A 16979-nucleotide genomic window follows, 5' to 3' on the forward strand; every position below is an offset into this window, starting at 1 on the left:
ATTTAATTGGTTTTCACCTCTCCTGCTGCCCATGTCAACCCACGACCGACTGCTGGTTTCTGTCGCCATTAAATCTCCCTTTTTCACACCAAGCTCAGCACAGGCTGCGTTTTACGGTTCACTGTTTGATAAATCTTTTTTCTATTTTTTGACCAAGTTGTGAAAGAACTCTTGACCTGATGCATTTTAAGCTTCAGCCAAGGCAGGTCACCAGCTGGATTCTAGCGTAGACCACTATGCTTGGCTCACAGTTGCAGTCACAGTCACAGCTCATGAGTTCATCTACTTCCCATGTTCAAGGTCAAGAAGAAGAGATTCCGCGGCCACAAACACCATTTCAATTGCGTCAATTGCTAGTCACCTGTGCAGACCTCATCTCTCAATCTGACTACTCCGCCGCGAAACGCCTCCTCTCCATTTTGTCCTCCAACTCTTCTCCTTGTGGTGACTCTATTGAGAGGTTGGTCTATCAATTTGTTCGAGCCCTTTCTCTCCGCCTCGATCGCCATGGCATCCCCCCTAGTACTGCTCCTGCTCCTGCCCCTCGTGTTTTCAATATCAACAACATAGCTAATACTTCTCCTCCCCCTTGTGGTACTAATAATAAGATGTTGAAAAACTATGATTCGGATCAGGAGACTCTTCGGTCTTGCTATTTGTCCTTGAATCAGATCACCCCATTCATAAGATTCAGCCATCTAACAGCCAATCAGGCAATCTTGGAAGCCGTACAAGGAGGGCAGCAAGCCATTCACATCATAGACTTTGATATCATGCATGGGGTGCAATGGCCTCCATTGATGCAAGCTTTAGCTGATCGACCCAACAACACTCTTCATCATCCTCCTATGCTTCGAATCACTGGAACTGGACATGATTTGAACATTCTACACAGGACTGGAGACCGCCTTTTGAAATTTGCTCAGTCCTTGGGCCTCAGGTTCCAATTCCATCCTCTTCTTCTTCTCAACAATGACCCTACCTCTCTTGCCCTCTATCTCCCTTCAGCAATTACTCTTCTCCCAGATGAAGCCCTAGCCGTGAACTGCGTGTTGTATCTTCACAGGTTCCTTAAGGATCATTCTCGCGAACTCCTCCTTTTTCTCCATAAAATCAAGGCCTTGAACCCTAGGGTGGTGACAGTTGCTGAAAGGGAAGCCAACCACAACCAGCCTCTCTTCTTGCATAGATTCCTGGAGGCCTTGGATCACTACAAAGCTCTCTTTGACTCCCTAGAGGCAACCCTCCCACCAAAAAACAGGGAGAGACTGGCAGTTGAGCAGATATGGTTTGGGAGAGAGATAATGGACATAGTAGCAGCGGAGGGAGAAGGAAGAAGAGAAAGGCACCAGAAGTTTGAGACTTGGGAAATGATGCTGAAGAGTGTAGGGTTTAACAAAGTTCCATTGAGTCCCTTCGCACTTTCCCAGGCCAAGCTCTTGCTAAGGCTCCATTATCCTTCAGAGGGTTATCAGCTTCAGATTCTCAAAAATGCTTTCTTCTTAGGTTGGCAGAATCATTCCCTCTTCTCTATCTCTTCCTGGCACTAGCTAGCGTGCATGCTAAAATATCAATAGCCTTCTTCTAACTAATCATTAATGTCTCCTCTTATACATCAATGCTAGTTCTCCTATATGAATGTAGTATTATATAATTATCTGTCTTATATGTAGATCAGGAGTAAACTTTTTAATTTCTTTGTTTCTTAATTAATTAATTCAGCTAGAACAATCGATGTTTTGTATTTAGCATGAACACAGCATCAATATTATATCGAGGAAGGTCACAGTCAGTTTCCACTGACAAATTAAGCAGTATCAAAGCATTTAGCAGCATTTTCTCAGAAGATTATGTTTAATTGTCTGCTAATTAATTAAATATTAGTGCAATGTTGAGGTTGTTATATTTCAATCTTTAATTATAATTAATAATGCTAGCTTTACTTAATTGGAATATACATAAGCTCTATCCATGATGATGCTTGATCAGTTTTACTAACTTGCAAGCAAATGACGAGAAAAGAGCCCACGTTTGGTTCCCGAAACTCCCTTGTCTTGTTGAATATAGCTAGCTATATAGCTAGGTAGCTGTGGTTTCAACTTTTTAGATCGAGGGGATGAATGAACATGAGCTTGAACTAGGGTTTTCTTCTTGTTTTTAGCACCAAGTTACCCGTATATTCCTATTGCTGTCGTTCATACTCGCACCATTAATGGGTACCCTAATACTGCCCCTTGTCTCCCCAGCAACAAAATCATCGAAGTTACCAAAATAAACCTTTTTCTTGCCTATACCTTGCCTCCTCTAATGCCATGCATGCAACACATCAAAACTAAGCCTGTACTATATTTAAAATTCTCCCATATTTTCTAAACATGCACCTCTTTGCATGGCCATTGGCATGATGATGCCAGGAAGGGAAGGGCTGTAATATATTAGAGAATTAATTAGAAGGCAGAAGAAAGATGGTCCTGTGGTTTCCTGGTCTTGTAATTTATCACAATCTCCATACATATACATATATATACATATAAAACAGAAGGAAGATGGCACGATAAGCTTTTAGCAGCTTACTAATGGTTCCTCTCTGATAGCTGACACTGAAAAGATGGTCACTAGCTAGCATGGAAAAATCTAAAATCTTAGTTTGCGTGTTCAAGCCAAAGACATGTTATACGGCTTAGCTACCGCTAGCTAGGGTTGGTGCACCCATGGAGACGTAATCTCCTGCCGTGCTGCTACTGTGCTGCCCTCTGCTTTTCCTATTTCTATCATCACTACTAACTCATCTGTCATTTGATCATACATGCAAGAGTACTATTCACACTATAAGCAATAAGCAACTCATGTATACTAGGTCTCTTTCTAACTCTCCTGGCTAGCTAGTCGCGTCTCACTCTTGATCACCAATAAGCAACTCATCATATATATATATATTCAATAATTTTATATGAGTTAGGACCTCAACTTTTATTTAAATTGCAAGGGACTAATAAAAAAAAAATCAAAACTGAAATCCACATCGATTCATATATGTTGCATGATAAAAAAATAAAAATAAATTATGGTTGCCTACTGACCATTTCCATGACAGTATATAATGCTTTTAGAAATCATATTATAAACAAGAAATAAGAACAACAATTCCCAAAACAAAGTAACAGTGACAGCAAATGTGTAAGATTTGTTTCTGAACTTGTCTGCAGTATCGTTGTCCCTTTGGTGCCAATTCCATATCAACTCGTGCAATAAGAATTCAAGCCTTAATTAGCGAGGCGTCATCAACAGGAACCAACACAATATGCAAGGGAACGACTATTCATCACACACACACAAATATGATGAATGCAAAGGTGAATGACGAGTTTTTGACAGAACTGTGTGGGTATTTAAGCAGGATCATGGTTCAATAGTAACACTAATTAAAACAAGCGAGTCTTGGTGAGATGAGCTTTATAGATGGAATGGAAGCAGCTATCTTTTTTCTCAGAGCATTTTCCAGGAAGGGTGACTCATGTGCAAGCTCAAACTAATTAAATATATTTTAATATAAGGGGAAAATGAGCCAACTAATACATACATAGAATACAAGCATATTGAGGATCATGTAAATATGTGATGAGTTTACGCCGCGTATAATGGAAACGATGAGCTTAGAATTTCACAAACTTTAAAATTACAACTATATTTAAACCTAGTTATCAAATTCGTACTGAAAAATTAAACTAGGTATTTTTATGTATACAATTCCTACACCGAAACCCTAATCCTTATTAGAAATTATATGGCTACTTTAAAATATAAATATCTAGCTTAATAAGCATATGAATCATAGGTACACGAAAGGGAGAGCTTATATCCCTATCCTCCTCTCCTCTGTCGTCAATATTTCTTGACATGAGTAGTTAGCCATTCATTTCAGCTCAAGATCTCTTGTACTTGGGCACAACATGTCGGAAAGCTAGCATGTTGTCCTTCAACTATAGGTAGATTTACGTAAGAAATCTCTCGGCATCACTCTAAATTGGATATAATATGAAAGGACACAAGTAATAACAGAATTAATTGAAGTGGTGAAGGATCGCATTAAATAAATGAGAAGTGAAATTGTTGTTGACAAACGGACAGAAGACAACAAGAATCAAACTTAAATTTCAAATAATCAAACACACACACACACACACACACACCATGTCCAAATGTTAATTAAATCAGTAATGTAATATGAAACATCAAAGAAAGAACCTCTTTCTGAATTATACCTAAATATCAATTATTATTTGATAACATTTAATAAATCCTCAGTTTTATCGAAAAGTTTTTGTTTAGTGCAGCCCAATGAAACTCCAAAACAAAAGAGAGAGAAGGTTTATTTCCATTGTAGAAGAAAGCCCTGCAAATATTTGACGACGTAAATGAGGCATACTTGTGGCATGACGCAAGAGATGAAATTTAGCAGGGAGCTTGGCTATGTTACGGGTTACAGAGAAGTCGTGAAGGGGGAAGACTAAGACAACCTGTACATCTTGGGGCTTTGAAAGGGTAAGCGAATGGGAATCATGGTTTGTCAAAAGGGTAAATCCAATTTAGTCTATAATTCAAATCTAAGAAATCCATGGTTAAAAAACTAAATTAGATTAGAGGTTTAATTTGAACCCAAAAATACATATTGACTTGATGAAACTAAATATTGATTTGAGAGATTAACTTGTAATTCAATTAACTTAGTAAAACAAGGCCAAATCAACAATATTGATGAATTTAAAAAATAATATTATTTTGATAAAAAGTTTTTATCAAAAGCAATGTATATTTAGGGTGTTGGTAATTATCAAACAATAATTAAGATAAAACAATCATTAGAAATTTATGACAGAAAATGGTGTGGGTGTGGGTGTGTGTGTGTAAACTTTGGAAAAGCTGACAAGATATTATCGCCCCTGAGAACTCCACAGGCAGGAAGGTTGAGGACTTGGGAGGCGAATCTCTGTATTCTGAAGGCACGTCCATTGTTGATCATCAACCACACAGGAGAAAACAAACATGCTGCTAGTTCTATATATATTATATATACTTGGACGGGATGAAATCATCAGCTAAGACATGCAATCCTGCAGCTTTGAAGCATTTGCATCAGAATTCTGAGTATTTCCCACTGCTGATTCCACCACCCCGGCTTTACCAGCGCCACACACAAGTGCAATATGTTCAGAAGAATTGATCACAGGGAATTAAAGTGAAGGTGATTCTCTCCGGACGTGGTTTTGGAGAGACTGATGCAACCCATTCCTGATTTTCCTTGAGGAGTGGATGTCTAGGGAAAAGAGAAGCTACATGCCCAACCGGACCCGTGCCGATAAGCATCCGATCAAACTTCGGGAATCCACTCAATGAAGATTTATCTACCACGCCAGTATGAGCCAAAAGTTTGAGACAGGTTTCATAATCATCAGCCGACAAGGCATTGTTGATGGCATAAGCATCACCTGGGAGGATTGGCACCTGCAAAACATTCGAGGGAAAAACAAATAAGTTTATTTCCTCAAAAATGGCATAAATCAACATAGAAATATAGATTATCCACAAAAGAAAAGGGTTCAAGCTCATATTGTCCTTTATCGCAAACAAAATAGATTATTAATCTTTCAAACCAGATAAATTTCCAGCTCCCATACTGCCCAAAAAAAGAAACTTAACATAATAAACACAGTTGAAGGAAAAGGCCATGGAAACATTTCAAACCAAAAGACTATAAATGAATGTTATAGCAGTAGGCTTTCCAATACATTTAGCGGTTAAACACATTTGCTTAGACAAATAATAGTCTATCTAAAATTCTCACGAATGCACCAATCCAATTCAGGTCTTTATATATCTCCTTAAGAACTAAATAACCTAACTAAGAACTGATCAGAAAAGAGAGATATTGATGTGAAAAAACAGGTTCAAAAATATCCTACAGTTGAAACACAATAAAAAAGTTCAAGCGATTCCAGGTTGCAAAATTGAAAAATCTTACTGGGAAAGGCCAGTGGACCGAAGAACCAGGCTAACCCTATCTTCTTTTACAAAACCAGGGAAGGAACAATGCACACGTGTGTTGTGATCTAGATGGGTTTCTTAAAATCATACCCTCACTACCCCCCTTCAAGGGAAAAAATGAAGAGTTCATAAGATAGTTTATACAACTGCTATTCTGACATGAAAATCTTCTAACAAGCCTATCATCTAGCATTGCTAGAAATCAATGGCAATGCAGACTGGATCAGATCTTGCAACTTGATAGTCAATCTGGAGACTGTATTCTTAAACATTTCGCAGGAAATTATCTCCTGGGCAGAAAAGTCAGCTTGCTGCAGTGCATGGAGCTGCCTCTCCAAGTACCTACTAAGACTAGCCTCTGTGATGTTAATGAGACTGAGAGAAGGATTTGTGTGCATAAATTTGGTAATGAGAAATCCTGCTAGGATCTGCTGATCGCCCTTCACAAGCTCTGAAATGAAGCAGGGGAACATGATTCTTCTGAAAAGCAATAACACGTCTTTCTCTGTGTTTACATGTTCATCTGTTCCCTTGTTCATGATTGTTGATGACTGAGCTTCCTGACTCTGGCGTGAGAAATTCCCAACCAAATAGCAGAGATAAGAGAAAGCGGTGCTGTAAGAGGGTTTGGCGATTATAGTTGAGATAACCCCAGAAGATAACACGAGCATTAAGAACTCATGGTCCCTGCCAGCCAAGTCCGAAATCCCTCCTTGTTTCAGCTTGTCTTCAACTACATCCAAACACTGCAACTGTATTGCTTCATAAGGCAGAAGAAGCACCATTTTTAGAGCCATAAAAGAATCCTTCTCTAGTACAGCCTGGCTCAAGCTCCTAGCGTCATCTTCATCAAGCAATATTCCATAAGATTTTGAAAGTGATCGATCAATCAGCCTTGACACATCCTTAAACTGGGACAACCCGATGAGCTTTTTGATAATTTCCATCCAACAAACATGTAAAGGATGAACATGATTAGAATTCTCTGTCTTCTCTTTCTCAGGAGCTTCTTCGTCCTGAAAGCTTTCCCATCCTTCATCCCAGCCATCATTACTCCAGCAATTTTCTGCTTCTGCTGCTTCTGTGGTATCTACTTCATCTTTTGCCGTTACAAAAAAACCTTCCCACTCTTCTAAAATGCCTATCAATGCATCAAAATGAGGTTCTGTACAGGAAGATGCACACAACTTCAAGAAGCAAGAGACTGCAGTCTCAATATTCACGAGATCATCAGAGGTAATTTCTATCCTAGGGGATATGGAGGATGCAAGCTGAGATGATTTGAGGGCAACCAGTGTACTTGTAAACCTGCTAGAAGTATCTATATGATCAGGCAACCCCTGATTTGCAGAAGTCTCACTCTTTTTACTGGTAGAGAGCAACCCATCCCATCCTTCCCATGATAATAGATTAGATTCTAGCTCTGTAGGGAAGCCCTTAATGTTTCTACCTGTTATGAACTGCATAATCTCTAGAACATATACTCGAACATGGCTAGGGAGCTCCAAATTATTAGAGAATTGAGCCATTCTTTCCCAAACTGCATTCCTGACTCTTTGCAAATCCTCTATTTGGCCTTCCAACTTACTCAGAGATGATAAAAATTGATACAAATTCTGGTGTTCATGGGATCCACCAACCAAATCTCTTAGAATCGGCTCCAACAGATTTATATAGAGATGAGGAAGATCCAGGGATTCATTGTCAGCAGTTGGAGCTGAACTGATGGCACACTTCGACATTGCTTCCAAGAATACTTCTGAAATGGCTCCAAACCCGCAACCAGCATATAACATAGATCTGCAGAAAATTGGTATCTCAACAGAAAAATCACCAATTAAACCACAACTTGCATAACCAATTAAGGTGCCCCAGACCTGACTTGGTGAAACACTGTCCTCCATCGCCATCCTCATAAAAACCTTCAGACCACTAGATAAGAACTCTGGATCAAACCTGAATTTTCCAACTGACCTCTCATTTAATGCCATTTCCTGCATTTCTTCGCTCAATTTAAGCCAAAAGTTCAAAAGGATGACGAGGCAATCCTGCCATTTTGAGTTATCTGGTATACTCTCATGAGAATCATGCAGTCGTATAATCACTGTGAGGTATTGCTTCATAATATCTAAAGAATCTGAAAGTGCCAAAAGCCTGATATATGTTCTACAAAAATCATAGGTTTGCTCCAGTCCACTCATAAAGTCCTGAAACTTTTCAGCATTTCTGACATCAAACTCTGTTCTAACTCTATTTTCCAAATTCATCAATAAACTCATCACATAATGTATGTAGACATCTGGCCACAGTATGAGACCTTCCGGTACTGAATCAGTGTAGATACTGACCAATGCTTGTACCATTTTTGCCAAGGCTTCCACGCTAAATTCATCAACATGTGAAAAGACTTCATTTCGGAAAGACTGCAAATTTAAACCATCTAATCCAGCAACCTTCTTAAAGTTTAGGTTATTAATAAAGGAAACCCTTTGACATTCTTGCTCAAACACCTTGTACAAATGAGCTAATTCAAGAGCAGACAAATTAGATGAATTTGGATGAGCTGTTGACAATGATTCTTTAGCTTCTTCCAGCCGCGAGTAGCAATCAGAGAGGAGGCCATATATACAAGCAAGGCGTATCTTGTTGCACCCATCAATTGCAGGGTATACAACCAAGGAGATAGTTTTGATGGTTTCAGAACCACAGCCAACTATTTCTTCCTTGACCTCTGAAATTTCAGCCTTAATATCATCATCAGTCCAAACCTCAGAAACAAGAAAATAACTTAGATACCATTGTAGCGCCTGCAGGACAGAGAAAATACATCATACAACAAGTCAAGAGATCAAGTAGATGTCTCCTCGAAGCATAAAGATATTTACAGACACTAAAATACCTCAGTGTGATTTAATCCATAGGCATCGACCAATTTTAACACATCCCATATAATGTGCTTCTTTTCCAACTTTACGGATTCAATCAAGGAGAAAATAGCACTCTTGATGTAGTCTAGGTCACCAGACAGAAAACGCCCAGTTTCAACTCCAGGAATGATTTTCTCCAACTCTCTAGATCGTTCTGCAATGCGTTTTTTTTCTTCTAATTTGAACTTCCATTCCCTCCAAAACGTGGACTGTACTTCATCGATTTTGGTCATTTCATCTGCATTCAATAGGCAAAACAACAAACAGGAGAAATACCATCATTGCACTGGAAATAACATTTAGTGTTATTTTATTTAGAGATGATATTATAAATAGGGTCATATTGAAATTGTATGCCAAGTGGATTTTTCAAGTCATGTAAAGGACAAAATCCAATCACCTGAACTAGGTAGTTTGTGCTTCTCTTTAAACTTCCTCAGCATCAGCTCTCTCCTCTGAGCCGGACCCTTGCACTCAACTCCAGAGTTATGTAATAAACTGTATGTCATTCCCACAGTCATGATGCTACAAATTTCTTGGTAATTCTCCCGCATCTTTAGCTGCTCTTCTATTATTTCTACTCCACTAAAGGCATCCACGAGATTCAATAAGAAAGAGCACCCTGTGATGTCTTCCTCTTCAGTAGCAGGTGGTTCTATTATTGATTTTGCCAGAGAGGCAATAACATCATCTCTGGGAGCAAAACCATTTCTTGCCAGCCAGGACAGGATAGTTACCCCAGCTTCTGTTCTTATGCTGACATAATGCTTTCCAGGAATAAAGTTGGAAAATTTCTTACCATTTTCTGCTTCCTTACTCAATTCAAGCAACCATGGGAGTTGAATAGCAGCGAAAGATAGAAGTTTTCCATTTTCCCGCAAAAAAGATTCCAGATCAGTTCCGCTATCCACATGCCAGTTTTTAGTAACAAAAGAAAGTGTATTTTTAATGTTACTGAAACAAACTTTTTGAGATCCACTGCCTGCTCCTCCAACCAGTTCAGAGCAATCTTTGAGGTCAACTATTTCTTCTATTCCATGAGCTGGGAGTGATGTAATGGAGGAACCTTGATATGAGAAGCTGGACGGACTTGTCCCAGTCAAGATAGACAAATTCTCACACTGGCCTTGCATGTCAAGATCTTTCCACACATGAAGCAACTCGCCAATAGATTCCTCATCACAATGACTCAAAGCAAAACCTAGCAGCTGCTTTCGAGAGCCTATATCAATATTTTCAAGGGCAGGACCCCTTGCTATTGCAGCACATAGATCCCAAACAGGACCATGCCCTTTTTTGGAAAGAACAAGGCAGAGATCAAATGCCAATTGCAGATCACCTGCCACTGCAGCTTCTCTAGCAATAGCTTCCTGAACAGTAGATATATCATCTGAAGAGTTCAACCCAAGAAGTCTGGCAACCTCAATGAGTTCATCAACATGTAGATAAGCTCCAGCTTGGCTAGTGATTGCCATTTTGATGATCTCCATAGGATCCTTTATTTGCCTGAACTGCATAGGTAGTAGAGTCACTCCAAGGTAGGGAAGTTTAACAGTGAGAACATCAATTAAATCAGCCTCTGTCTGAACATTTCTGCTATTTGGAAATAAATTAAGGCATTCCTTGGCCTTCCAGATCTGAAACAAGTTGCAGAAACATAATCAATCAATTTATACAGGAAGACAGCCATTTGACAAACGAATCAATGTCAGCTGGAATTCAATTAGAATATAAATCTAAATAAGCCAGAATTACTACCATACAATAGTGATAATAAAAGAATTTACAGAGAGCTTTTTTTAATATGTTTATATATAAATATTTATATTTGTAATAATATATATACCTCAATAGCACCCCATAAAAATGATGAAAACATTACTGTATATTATAATGTTTCTTGTAAAAAAAATTAGAAAAACTATAACATATGTTACCATTACTTATTCCATGAGTGTGTTATAGTATCGTGGAAATAGGCACACCAAAAAGATATGACATGTTAATAGCTAGAAAATTCATTTTTTGACATATGATGAACAATAAACCAAAAGATTTTCACAGTTGCACAGATATCTAATAAAAAATAACTACTGACATACAAGAGTAACAATTCCTAGCAAAACAAAACATAGCATACTAAATAAATATTCAAATTCAGAACGAGTGGATTTATGATGGATATATAAAGAGAAAACATGTCAAATTATTGCCAGATATCTCAAGCCATAACAAAGCTTGACATGTGTGCTTACTTCAGAGCAAGAGAGACTTGAAGCCGAGAAGAAGCACTCCCGTGCTGCTTGAATAACAAGATTTTCTGCTTTCTCTGATGCTAAGGCTACGGAACTTGTACCTTTCAGATAATTTCTTGCAAGAGAAAATTTCCCAGCTTTCAGCATTCCTCTGCAGAATTCCACAAGCATATACTCTGGGTCAAGGAAAGGAAAAGCCTTCTCTCGCAAGCATTGCACATCACGCCACATGTTCGCCCAATCATTATCTGATCGACCTGGCTGTCTCCGAACAAATTTTGAGAGTATAAGACGGAGAATCTGTTTTACACCTTTTTCATCTGCATAAGCTTCCAGGAAAAACTTCATTGGCTTTGGAACCTGAAACAAACAATTCATTGCTATCACATTAGCGCGAACAAATTACAAGAGCAGTTAATGGCTCTAGACCACACAATCTGCATTGCAGTCTCACTTTTAGAATGCTGAAAGCCTAAAAAAAAAATTCATTTATCATTATTGTTCCACAAAATTACAGTAAAGAGCATGTTAGAGAGTGAAGATGCCTGAATAGAAACATATATCTAACGATTCCATTATTTGATGCTTGAAATGAATTCCCTGATCAAAAGAAGCATGGGCCATAGAAAACAAATGACAAACCTGATACAATGCCAAAAGCCTCCCTGCTTCAATATGACCTTCAGCAAGTTTTAGTCGTTTCTCAAGGCCCTCAATAGATATTCCAACATCTGTTAATGTGAAATGCTATCGATTATTTTTTTATCATTGATAATTCCAAAATCAAAGATAGCCAAACAATCTCAATAATAAAGATGCACACATAAATGCATATGTCATTTGTTTGTGTGTTTTGATCTTTCAATACATCTCAGTCTTCAGCAGAATATAATAGTCATTAAAGGCAAGACTCTTGAATATACAAGGGGAACTTAAAAAGAAAAGTATAGTTCCAGATCCAGGAAAAGTGATAAAGAAAACCCATGTTACCACAACTTCTGAAATTAAAAGCAACCCAAACTTGAGAGCAGAACTTAATTGGAATGATCTATATCTTCTTAGCCAATTCCCATGTCAAGTTGTAAGTTTCATAACTACATCTTGGGGTTAATAAGAATCTATATGTATTACACAGACTTTACCTTGCTTCTGTGGGAGCTTTGTCAATAAGGCAGCCATTATACTCCATTTATCTGTAACAGTGCACAAATAAATGCACTGCAAAGCACAATCTACAGCTTCAATCTCGTCCTTGAAGAAACCATTAACATGCAATTCCCTGCATCCTTCCTCAATAACCATCAAGCATATGTCCAGTTTATTCTCCGAAGCAATTTCCTTCAGCCATTTAACCAGAAATGAATCGTCCATGTGAACAGAGGGAAAATGCCCGTCTATATCCTGATCTTTAGTAAAAGGGATGTTGTGAAACCTATTTTGCATAAATGGAATTGCCTTATCATGCAGTTTTTTTACCACATTTTCCTCTTTCACTCCCTTAAGCATCATTCTGAATTTTTCATAATCAGAAAATTGTTCCCAGGAGATAAGGCTCATATTGGAACACGTGTCAGCATCATTTTCATCTGAATAAATGAGCTGGTGCAAGTATAGAATATCTTCATGAAACTTCTGTAACTCAGAGATGCCTTTGCGGCAAGCAAAATCAATCAAGAAGAGACAGTTGTCAAGCTGGCCACTACAGCTATCAATATCTCTAGCTCTACACCTGTACCACTCAGAAAGTTCACTAGATGACGGCCAAAGATAACCAAGGCACAGTTTGACAATGGGCTCAGTTCGGATCTGGATGCCAATCTCATGATTCTCCGGTGGGCTATTGACAAAGTTTACCATCTCCTCACATTCTACCCAATCTTCTTCCCTAAGAGCAATTCTTGGGGGAGGAGATCTCCCAGGAAGAAGCTGCCCATAGGTTTGAACAGGAACAGTTTCAGGAATAGCAGCTAATATTTTCAACATTGAAGGAGATAGCGAATACGGATGACGCTTGAAGAGGAGGTTTAGGGCACCGATTTTCCCACTTTCAGCAAGTGCTATGGCAGCTTCACTGACAAGTATAACACGGAATTTGCTATATTCCTGTACAGAAAACCTGCACAAAGACTAAGTCAATAAGCAGTCAGTCAATACAACTAATAATTTAAAAGTAATTCCAGAACACTTTATGCAATATTTCTTTAATCACACAAGAAACTTCCAGCAATGATAAAAATAACAACAGCATAATAATAAAACCCATAGCATTATAAAATCATTGTACCAAAGCTTTTCACATATGAAAGAAAAGAATCAAATCATATATGTAGATTTAACATCTTCAATTATCCAAATTAAACAACAATATGAAATTGGAACTTAATCAAGAAATTTGCATGAGATTTTTCTGCTTGTAGCTTATAGAAACAGCTTCAATATCTAAGAAGAACAGAAGGATGTCTTTTTATCTACAACATCTGTAGGAACTTGTGTAGCATGCATGTGCACCAAGGTATTTAGCCTGTTTCACAAGTAAAGGTTCATAAAATATATCAAAATGGTTGTCCAGATCTGATGCCACATTCTATCTTATTATTATTTGCAAACCATGAGGGAGAAAGGTATTGAGTTTCCAGAGAACATAATACCTGCCCATGTTTATCCCCATATAGGTCTCTAGCTTGTCCCTGAATTGCAGCAGCTGAAGTCTAGCGATACGAAAATCCCAGATCTGGCTCCCTTTATCAGATTTTGACTCTGAAAAATAGAACTGATCAGTTACATGCAGCCCATATGAAAGTAAAGCTTTTACAGCATCTTCTGTTGGTCCAACCTTATCAACACATTCAGAAATGACAAAACTGTGATCCTTTATTTTGGACAAAAACATATTTATATCATCTTTTCCTTTGCCAGAGTGCAACCACTGAGATTTCAAAACTTCATCTCTGTCCAAGCCATGACAATCGGCAAAGTCCAAGGCAGCTTGATATTTTAGACTACTAATTAAGATATTGTACATTTCAGGAACAGATATCTTTGAAAGTGAGATCAGACTCCAGTGCAACTGGGAAACATCAAATTGATCACTTCTGTCTCCCATGATCTGCTCTACATTGTGCACATCACCTGATTCTCTACTATGAGTAGATGGGATTTTGCTATCTAAAATAAATATGTGTCCTTGAAACTGCTGTATTCTATCCAAAACAATAATTGAATATAGATGGTTGTCCTCTTGAAACTTCAAGCCAGTAACAATATCAAGCATGGTCACAGTGCCACCACGTTTTGCAACAGTCATGATGTGGTCAGACCACCAAGTAAAATCCACAACATCACTTAAAAGCTCATTCTGTCCATTTGTTAAGTTACTGGTTCCTTGTGAACCTAATTTCTCTTCACCAGCAAAGATCAAAAGTGAACGGCTTTCTTTATCCATCTTGAAAATGTGCAAGCATCCTGATAAATCTAAAGTGGCGACAAACTTGCCAAGTGGTGAAATTAGCACCTTTGGACATGCTAGTATGGCATCTTTTGATTTGGAGTATAAGCCTTCAAACTGAATAGAAAACAATGGTTCCAAATCAAAGTTTTGACTTCTACACCAAAGAGAAAGAATGCGAGATCCTGAAAAAAAAAATGGAATATAAATTCAAAAACCATGTGATGTGATTTAAAACGGAAAAGAAAGTAAAAAAAAATGACTTTCCAAGCTGCCTGAGGTGGTCTTGTACTTCTTTAATTTCACCATCTACATTTTTGCCTATGTGAATTGCATTACAATTTCATAAACGAAAATATCAATTAGAATATTACTTCTTTGTTACTTTTTTCCTTTCCAATTTTAGTATGCTCCAGAGAGTAAAGAAAAAAATGGAGAATCTCAATACCCTGTGTGAGTACCCATATGTATGGGCTAGACACAGGGATTTAAATCTGAAAAATAAAGTAATCATCTGCTTAGCAGGACTAAAACCTAAGATCTTCCCTTGAAGAATGCAAGTCAGGCTACAAACAATAACATGCTTTGGTACTTGCATATATAGAATATAGTTGGAAATTTAAACTCAGTATAATTCGATAAAAATTATAAGAGAATAAACGAGTTGACAAGCATCCCGCTACATGAAGCTTAGAAAAATAAGATAAATTGATATTCAAAATTCTGATATTGTTCAGAAACTAGAGAAATCAATGCATTCTGGTGTCTATCAAGTCAAATGTACATTTATTGAATCATATTACATCAATTACACAAACCTCTCTATAAATTCAAACTCTAAAGTACCGCAATGAAACCAAAGATTACTAAAACATACCAGCAGAATTTCCACCAGTTGATTCCGAGAGGCCAACTGCACTACCAACAGCAACAAGCAACAAACATTCCGAACTATAGTCAAAGCAGAAAACATCCTTGGGAAACTTCCCCGGCAACTTCACCTCACTATTTGAAACAGAAGCACTTGGCTCTTTACCAATCTCAATTTGACGAAGACATCCATCTGCTGTGATAATAACAAAACTACACCTGAAAAACTTTTCAACCAATTAATCATCCATCAAAATCACTTAACTTTACAAATGATCAACACACAAATACATGAACACTTACAAACAAGACCGCCGCTGCGCATCCTTATCATCATCATCCTGCGGAATCAACCCTGCTATCGACGAACTCACTTTTAACAGCCGTCTACTAATTCTCGTAATCTCTTCCCCATTCACTTTGATAAAATAAACCGTATCACTATCATCAACAACTCCTAAAACACCATGAGTTTCTGACCAAACCCCGCACGTAAACACACCACCACTGCTACCTGGCATAAAATCCAGAAACAAATCAACAGAATAAAAAAAAATAAGAATAAAAAATTATTAATGATCTGAACTTGTAATTTAAAACGTAACTACAATTAAAGTCTTACAGGTGAAAATGCCGTGAGGTTGCTGATAATCATTCTCTTTGGACAAAATCGTAATTTGATTTGCACTTGCAACAGCAACATATTCACCTCTCGGAGATATAAACAGCGACAAATTCCTCTTAATTCTTGTCGCTAATCTTGAATTATTAGAATTGTAATTTCTGTAATCACTCCATTTATCTTTGATTGCCGACAAAAAACCGACCCGGTTTACCTGAATTGTTCACAGAAAACACGAATCAATACGTTAATTGTGATTAGGAAGTAGAGATTAAAGCGAAGAGAGAGAGATCGAGAGACCTTGTTGTAGTGTTGAAGAGGAGGGTAATTAGGAATGTAAGTTCTGGAGACATGAAGACGTGTCTCGTAAAGCATTTCGTCTTCCGCCATTGACGATGGTAGACGACGCCGTTTCTGTGTGACAAGACGGAGAAACAGACGGCGGAAGGAAGGAGGGTGGTGATGCTTCTTTCTTCTTCTTCTTTCTCTAAACTTGAAGAGAAAGGCCCATTGCTAATTAGGAAGGACTGGGCGTTTAAAGCCCATTTGTAATAACTTTCGGCGTTTTTGCTTTACTTGTAGCATCATTGTTGGGCTTGGTATCCAATTTATGAATTTAATTTTTTTTCGGAAATATGAATTTTCCAAATAATACAATATATCCATTGATGGAGTGAAATTAATTGCTGGATTCCACATAATGCTAACTGTAAGGCTTTTTTATATTATTTTAAAATTTAATTTGGTAATTGATAGTTTGGAATGAATGAGGTGTCGTTGGTATTCCTTTTAGTTGATATATATGTTAATTAAAATCC

General features: G+C 37.8%; 2 protein-coding genes across 4 annotated transcripts; one reads left to right on the forward strand and one right to left on the reverse strand.

Moving 5' to 3' along the window:
- The first annotated feature begins 98 nt into the window (after positions 1 to 98).
- LOC118057096 (scarecrow-like protein 18) lies at positions 99 to 1806 on the forward strand. Its single transcript, XM_035069554.2, has one exon. The coding sequence runs from the start codon at positions 237 to 239 to the stop codon at positions 1548 to 1550; it is 1314 nt and encodes a 437-aa protein (XP_034925445.1). The 5' UTR covers positions 99 to 236; the 3' UTR covers positions 1551 to 1806.
- Positions 1807 to 4752: 2946 nt separating this feature from the next.
- LOC118057097 (MAG2-interacting protein 2) lies at positions 4753 to 16693 on the reverse strand. Of its 3 annotated transcripts, none has more exons than XR_012168000.1 (12): positions 16462 to 16693; positions 16162 to 16375; positions 15843 to 16053; positions 15547 to 15758; positions 13873 to 14854; positions 12367 to 13340; positions 11867 to 11955; positions 11225 to 11584; positions 9370 to 10606; positions 8942 to 9207; positions 6133 to 8849; positions 4753 to 5502 (listed from the first exon to the last, which is right to left on the reverse strand). XR_012168000.1 is itself a non-coding variant. In XM_035069557.2 (11 exons), exons 1-11 carry the CDS (start codon positions 16549 to 16551, stop codon positions 6225 to 6227), a joined length of 7260 nt encoding a protein of 2419 aa, XP_034925448.1. In that variant the 5' UTR covers positions 16552 to 16693; the 3' UTR covers positions 5998 to 6224. The 3 variants fall into 3 exon arrangements, 1 of the variants encoding a protein (XP_034925448.1); XR_012167999.1 differs by having other exon boundaries at positions 6020 to 8849; XM_035069557.2 differs by lacking the exon at positions 4753 to 5502 and having other exon boundaries at positions 5998 to 8849.
- Positions 16694 to 16979: the final 286 nt, after the last annotated feature.

The sequence above is a fragment of the Populus alba genome, chromosome 15, assembly GCF_005239225.2.
Source record: "Populus alba chromosome 15, ASM523922v2, whole genome shotgun sequence".
Lineage (NCBI taxonomy): Eukaryota > Viridiplantae > Streptophyta > Magnoliopsida > Malpighiales > Salicaceae > Populus > Populus alba.

Bases quoted from the DNA above. Each gene is read 5' to 3' on its own strand.
- LOC118057096 (XM_035069554.2), top strand. From the start codon at position 237: ATGCTTGGCTCACAGTTGCAGTCACAGTCACAGCTCATGAGTTCATCT.
- LOC118057097 (XM_035069557.2), bottom strand. From the start codon at position 16,551: ATGGCGGAAGACGAAATGCTTTACGAGACACGTCTTCATGTCTCCAGA. The intron at 11,956-12,366 runs GTAAAGTCTGTG...TCACATTAACAG, and splicing joins AAAGCTCCCACAGAAGCAAG to ATGTTGGAATATCTATTGAG. The intron at 9,208-9,369 runs GTGATTGGATTT...TATTGAATGCAG, and splicing joins GCACAAACTACCTAGTTCAG to ATGAAATGACCAAAATCGAT.